Source organism: Papaver somniferum, chromosome 1 (assembly GCF_003573695.1).
Source record: "Papaver somniferum cultivar HN1 chromosome 1, ASM357369v1, whole genome shotgun sequence".
Lineage (NCBI taxonomy): Eukaryota > Viridiplantae > Streptophyta > Magnoliopsida > Ranunculales > Papaveraceae > Papaver > Papaver somniferum.
The window spans coordinates 48754636-48762014 of NC_039358.1; the positions used below are offsets into that span (position 1 = coordinate 48754636).

The following is a 7379-nucleotide window of genomic DNA, read 5'->3' on the forward strand; positions in this document are numbered from 1 at the left end:
ACTTAGTATCATTAGGAGATAGAATAGAATTTTGAGTGATAGATAAGTTTTAGTCTCCACATACCTTTTGTTGATGAAGTTCCTCCAAGCTCTCCTCAGTAGATCTTCGTCTTTAATCAATGAACGCCGTGAAGTCTAAAGCTCAACTACACATTCTATCCTAATCCGAGACATAGATATAAGTAGACTAGAAATCAATACTTATAGTTTTGATCATCTAAACTTGACAAACAAGCTTGAGATAGCAACGCTTGCGAGTTCGACCGAGCAGTACTCTAACAGAAGGTCCCTCAGATTGAGAAGATCCATATAGATGACAATGGTTCTCATATGATGACAAAGTCAGTACCAAAGTACAAACATGTTCATTTCTGCAGCAGGGCAAGCTTGGTGGTGGCGGATCCTTATCCATAAGTCATGAGGGGGAGATTGTTGGGCCTGGTCACTGCCATATGGCTCAACAGTCCATGTTCCCCTTATCAAATGAGGGGGGATTGAATTAGTGCTTGTCCGAGTTAGGTTATAACATAAAAAGATCCAGGAAATTTGTTTCTCCTCGAGTTGTCGTGAAAAATAGAGAGAGAGTTTTTTATGGCGGAAGCAAGAGAAGGAGAGAAAAGAGGGACAAATTTTTTTAGAATTTTGAGGGAAGAAGAGGGATTTTTCTAAGGGAGTATTTGGCAAGTCTTGGTGAGCATAATCCATCAAGTTTTTGCACTTGTTCTTTTATCCAAGCTTGGAGATTTCTAGGGTTTGTTCAATCCCTAGTTGTGAGTATTTCTACTCTTGTTCTTGATTGATTATTGTGAATCTCATCTATTAGGTGAAAAAATTGTTAATCCACCCTAATGGTGAGTGTAATTAGGTAAATTTGATATCCAAGTGCTATATGCACCTTGAAGAAAAGTGTATCCCCAAATTAGAAGAATTGTGTGTAAACCATTATTTATTATGGTGGAAGATTTGCCCGTGATTTTTTACCCTTCACTTTGGAGGCGTTTTTTCAAATAATACATGCACAAATAAAGGGCAAACCCTTCCAAACTGACGGATTCACACATTCAAATCCACGACCTGGGAAAACGCCTGATTCGCACCAGTAAACGCTGGATACTTTCTAAATTCTAATTGTATGCCTCCACTAATCAAATATAGAAGTTACTGCAGTGCACAGTTATGCTAGGTCAAGCATCAACTATCATCATTATCCAATGAAGGTACTCCAGGATATTGGTATGCTCTTGCACACTTTCTTGGACAATTCAGATATCATTCCTCCGTCACGGTTGCACCAACTACGAACTGGAGAATTTATATCCCTCCAATCGTGCCATGAGTCATTCATACTTGACCGCATGCATTTATGGATTCGAGAAATAGCTCATTCATAATTGGAACTTCAATGTAAATATTTTCAGGTGATTTTTTGTCCAAAATCATTATCACGTTAAGTCTGAAACTTGTTAAATAGTACCACATCATCTAGGGCAACTTACGATCCATGTTTAATAAATCATGGGCAACCCTAATCTTGCAAGCCGGTTTTCGAGGTTAGTTAGGCCCATGGATTTTTAACATGGTATCAGAGCCAGACCCCTCTGAACCCACCCATGTCCATCCGTGTGTCTGTGATTTCCGTATCACCCATCAGTGTAGCCCAGCCATCGGCTTTCGTATCATACCCTTCAGTGTAGCCCAGCCAGCGGCTGTCATACCCATCAGTTCAGTGTAGCCCTAGTCGTTGAGGGGGGGTGTTAAATAGTACCACATCGTCTAGGGCAACTTAGGATCCATGCTTAATAAGTCATGGGCAACCCTAACCTTGCAAGCCGGTTTTCGAGGTTAGTTAGGCCCATGGATTTCTAACATGGTATCAGAGCCAGACCCCTCTCAACCCACCCATATCCATTCGTGTATCCGTGGTTTCCGTATCACCCATCAGTGTAGCCCAGTCAGCGTCTTTTGTATCATACCCGTCAGTGTAGCCCATCAGTTCAGTGTATCCCTAATCGTTGAGGGGGGGTGTTAAATAGTACCACGTCGCCTAGGGCAACCTAGGATCCATACTTAATAAGCCATGGAACACCCTAACCTTGCAAGCCGGTTTTGGAGGTTAGTTGGGCCCATGGATTTCTAACAAAACTAACCATGAAAAACATTCTAGTATGAACTACAATTTCGAACCTCTTGCCCATGTTTGCCATCACCTATTGAAGTGGGTGTTAACAAGTAAAGTGTTGGGTGGATTTAATAACTTTTTCTTTAGAAAGTATAGTATTTGGGGACGGTAATAATAGACAGTAAAAAAACCCTAATCAAATTCTCCTTTAAAACCCCTCCAGTGCCTCCTCTTTGGCTTCTCACATCTCTAGTTTTTCCATCTCCTCGTTTGTTTTTCGGTTTTCCCTCAGCGTTTCTTGTTTAACAATCTGTATTTTATATTTCTAGGGTTTTAGACGTACTTTGTTTATTGATTCGTGGTGCAGTGATGATTTTAATACAATCCAACTACGAGACCTTACTTTGTGGAAGGTCAGGGAATTAAACCATTATCTGAGCATCAACCTTCTTTCTTGCAAACTTATTGTTTGAAACGAGGAAATCAATTTCTGTGGCTCTTTAGATTTTCTTTTCTTTTAAACACGTTGAATTTTTATCGTGTACTAGCAATTAGAAAAAGCAACGATACAAATTATATAGTCAATGATGTTGGAATTTGTCCGTACCATCTGAGCTCTGATCTTTGACGAGACTTTTTACAAATTTGTGAGGCTATATTTGTTTTTCTGTCAAATTTTATTTAATTTAACATTAACTAATAAGTAATTACATACCAGGCGTCTAATCTTTTATTTTATTATTATTTTAATCGTCCGTGTTTGCGGGTATGCCAACTTTTTATTTATATCCAAGGAAACAAATAATAGTCGCTGTTGGCTTATTCACTGTTATTCTTAGTTATTCACAGGTGATATTTATAGGATTTGATTGTGTACGGCAGAATCAATGATGCTAGAAAGCGTTTTCACTTCACATGGAGGTTTGATTGTGAAATCTGAATTAAACTCCCCGTATAAGCGTCATTGAGCTTGGAGAAGATCGCTGCAGTAATCATCAGATATAAATAGATTGATGAGGTGAATATTTTTTGCCCAAACAGATAAATAACAGGGGCGGAACCATGGCTTGGCTTACCATGCTCAAGCACCCCCACTCCCTAAAACAAGTACAGGAGGAGCACATAAAAGTGCATTCAATGGCCAAGGCCAAAGCCAAACAAAAACTTAGCAAACTACCAGAGCCAATAAACAGCGAAAGGGCAATCTTTAATTTTTTTTCTTCGCAGATTTTCTTTGCAAGTACTCAGTTATGCCAGCCAGGTTGAATCGGCATACATAATAAACCTAGCTGCTTCGAAAGTTCATTGCTTTGAGTACATAATATATGCCGTCTCTTAAGAAAAAAAATCAAATAACATCTCTCGAGCAGCCAAGTTTTCCATAATAAAGTCGATTACACCTGCAATGAATGTGAAAGCTAGGGAACAAGTGAATCACAAGGTTCGCATTCTAGCTTAGCCACAACTTTCGCCTGCAACTCATAGCTCCCTTCAATTGGTCTACTGTTACCATTATCCAATGAGCCTACCAGGATGTCGGCGTGCTCTTGCACAACTTTCCAAGCCAAAGTCACATGTCGTTCTTCCGTAAGGGTTGCACCAACGGCAAATCGGATAATATATAGCCCTCCAATCATTCCATGAGTCATATGTACCTGACCGGATGCATTTATGGATTCAAGCAATCTTCGGTTGAGCTCGTTCATTATTGGATCTGCAATCTGATTCTGTGGTGATTTTTGATCAAAAACTACTATCATTTTGAGTCTGAAACACACCATGGAAAATGTTCTGGGCACTACAATTTCGAACCTCTCATCCATGGAGATAAGTTCTTCAAACTGTTTTGCCATCTTAACATGGCTCCTTATACAATTTCTAAGGTTAGCTACTCCGTAACTTCGAATTACTAACCATAGCTTCAGTGATCTAAATCTTCTGCTTAAAGCTATTTGCCAGTCTTTGTAATCGATAACTTTCTCCGACTCAGTCGCTTTATTCTTCAAGTACTCCGGATTTGTTGACAGAGCCGTAACTAGAGCACTAGAGTTCTTAACCCATAAACAGCAACAATCTAAATTAGTGAATAGCCATTTGTGTGCATTGAGGCTAAACGAATCTGTATTTTCCACACCATCAATGAAATGTCGGAATTCGGGACAAATACAAGCACTTCCTGCATATGCAGCATCAACATGAACCCATATACCGTACTTTTTTGTGACTTTGCATAATGCTCGTAGTGGATCTACCGCAGTGGATGAAGTAGTACCAACCGTGGCACATAGATATAATGGAGTTAACCCAGACTCTATATCAGTCAGAATTGCGGATTGAAGTGAATGCGGAGAGAGCTCAAAATTTGTTGCCTTTGACGTGCTGATGCAGCGGAAATTTTTCGGGTGTATTCCAGCAATTCGAGAAGCTTTCTGAAATCCGCAATGAGTTTGATCAGAACCATAAACAACTAGCTTACCAATATTTCCTCTACCAATTTTGTTCAACATTTGATCCCTTGCTGCAGTTAGTGTACATAAAATGGCTTCACAAGTAGTCCCTAGTAAAACTCCACCTCCTGAACTTCCTCCGTAATTACTATCCGATGAGAAGAGAAATGATTTAGGAAGTTTAAGCATTTGACCAAGCCAATTCATAACTATAATTTCCAACTCCGTTGCAGCTGGTGAAGACATCCAGCTAAATCCTACAACATTAAAACCCGTACTAAGCATTTCGCCAAGAAATCCAGCAATGCTAACAGTACAAGGGAAGTACGCAAAATGATTTGGACTTTGCCAGTGAGAAAGACCAGGAATAATATCATTTTGAACATCTTGCAGAATTGTTTCAATGGGTTCAGAGTTGTATGGGGCAGATTTTGGTATACGTTTAGTGAGATAACCGGGTTTGACTTGGCTTTGAACTGGATATTTCTCGATATCTCTATAGTAATCAGCAAGGAAATCTACAATCATATGACCTTGTCTTCTGAACTCTTCTGGGTCTAATAGATTTTTACTAGAAGAACATACTGCTAATGAATTGCTTTCATCAGAAGGTAGTAAGCTACCCATTTTTTCTTTGTTTTTGTCAGATTTTTTTGGATGCATGAATTAATTAGTTGAATGAAATAAGTATAGAAACTGAAAAAGGGTTAGACAAATATTTTCTTTTTTGGGTATGTTCATTTTGTGTGATGAGCTTCTAGAAATTGAAGAGGGTGAGAAAATGGGGTGTCATACATGAATGAAGCGTGGATTTTAAGTTGGCAAGATTTCTTCCCAGACTGTGGAAGAAATTTGGGAAATCTGGTAAGCATGAGTTAGAATATGAGCAGTGAGCACGGGAAATGTTTACTTGTGAGAAGCTGTGAAAAAATTTACCTAGGTATTACTTCCACTTATCTGGCGGAGTTGTATGTGTTGAGATTATTAGTCTCACATTGTCTGGGCAATTTAAGATCCTGCGGTTTTTAATCCTACGGGTCACTCCATTCATTGCCAATTTGTTTTGAGTTGGATGCCCGTATTCTAACATGGTATCAGAGCAGGCTATTTGCGACGAGTCTTTGACCGCGCCTTTACTCCTCGTCACCCGATTTAATTGTCCGCGTGTTAGACCCAACGAGTAGTCCCACATTGTCTGAGCAATCTAAGATCATGCGGTTTATAATCCTACGGGCCACTCCACTCTTTGCCAATTGGTTTTGAGTTGGATGCCCGTATTCTAACAGTATGGTATGCTGGTGGGTCTGGAATGGGCTGTTCAATGGGGTTTTAGAAGAATTGTTATCCGCTCTGATTCTTCTGGTGTGATTAGAACTTTGGAGGATAATTCAGTGCCTTGGTTTGCTAATCAGAGGTGGACTGAGGCGAGTGGTTTATAGATGTTATTAGGTTTGTATCGTGAAGCAAACTTTTTCGCAGATAAAATGGCTAAACGTGGTTGTTTGTTGGAGAAGGATGTGGGTGTCCTGTTTTTTAAAGCTCAACGGAGTTCCTTATTCATTATAAATAGTTTTGTGAGTTTTTGAGGTTGTCGTGACCTCTTTTCTCATAAACTATCCTGTAAATATTTCTTTTGATTCCTGGCTTGGTTGGGGGTATACCCAAATTAATCGGGGTATACCTAACGAGACAAAAGCTAGGTCATTATGAAGTAAAAGAAGCCACCCTTTATCCTTGTATTTTCTAAATGGTAAAATTGCCCCTGCAATGATTAATACTAATTTCGTTCTCTTTCTTACTCTTAATTATTTCCAAATCCACTACGACGCGTTCAATTGGATTGTCGAGAAAGCAAAAGAGAAGATGTGTGTTCTAGTGAAAAATACCCAACAAAAAGATACGCGGTTTGAAATGGTATGCGAGTGTTATGGTTCGCCGGACGCAAGTCACAAGAGAAAGGGTTATGTGTATGATAAGAAGACGACTAGGGTGTATAAGACGAAGTCAAAGAAGTGTGGATGCCCATTCAAGATTATATTTTGGAGGAACAAAGAAACCGATAACGTGTGGAGAATGAATAGAGTTGATGTTGGTTGGCATAACCATAAAGATCCAAAAACTCTTGTTGGGCATTGTCAAGTTGCCAAGTTGAAACCGCACGAGTTCGAACAAGTAAGAACAAGTTGGGGAATTAAACCAAGCAAGCTCCTTAGTAAGTTCAAGAGGGATGACAAGAATAACTCTCTTCATTGTCTACAATTTATGCGGCCAAGGAAACTATCAAAAGAATTGAATGGGATGGAAGAAAGGTGATGGAAGAATCACAATGGATAGTACACAAATACAACTACAAGGTGAGACTCCATGAGTCATCGAAGGGCTTGGTGGATCGTATTTTTCTTGCACATCCCGATATGATTCAATTGGCGCGTTGCTTTTACCAACTTTTGTTCATGGATTGTACTTATAAGACGAATAGGTACAACATGCCTTTGTTGAATATTGTAGGACAAACCTCAGATAAGCAATCGTTCACGGTGGCATGGTGTTTTATGGATCGTGATAAGGATGATAGCTATATTTGGGCATTGGAAACTTTGAAGCTTCTCTACCACGAAGACGAGACTCCCGGGGTTATAGTGATCGACAATGAGCAAGCAATAATGAACGTCTTGAGGATAGTTTTTCCAAATGCAAAAAAAATTCTTTGCACTTGGCATATACAATGCAATCTTAGAAAGAATTGTAGGAATCATATCCAAAAGCCAAAGGCAAAGAAAGGCGCTAAACGTGAAAAGGAGGAAGATGAACGT

General features: G+C 39.4%; 1 protein-coding gene and 1 non-coding gene across 2 annotated transcripts; one reads left to right on the plus strand and one right to left on the minus strand.

The window, feature by feature from the left end:
• The first annotated feature begins 2698 nt into the window (after window positions 1-2698).
• On the plus strand, window positions 2699-2775 carry LOC113342471. The gene has a single exon (XR_003356689.1). It is a non-coding gene; the product is annotated as a small nucleolar RNA snoR117 (small nucleolar RNA).
• Window positions 2776-3323: 548 nt separating this feature from the next.
• On the minus strand, window positions 3324-5205 carry LOC113328604 (tyrosine/DOPA decarboxylase 1-like). Its single transcript, XM_026575665.1, has one exon. It carries the CDS (start codon window positions 5191-5193, stop codon window positions 3538-3540), a length of 1656 nt encoding a protein of 551 aa, XP_026431450.1. The 5' UTR covers window positions 5194-5205; the 3' UTR covers window positions 3324-3537.
• Between the last annotated feature and the right edge of the window lie 2174 nt (window positions 5206-7379).

What these genes read in the sequence shown, in the direction of transcription:
- LOC113328604 (XM_026575665.1), bottom strand. Translation starts at nt 5,193, where the DNA reads ATGGGTAGCTTACTACCTTCTGATGAAAGCAATTCATTAGCAGTATGT.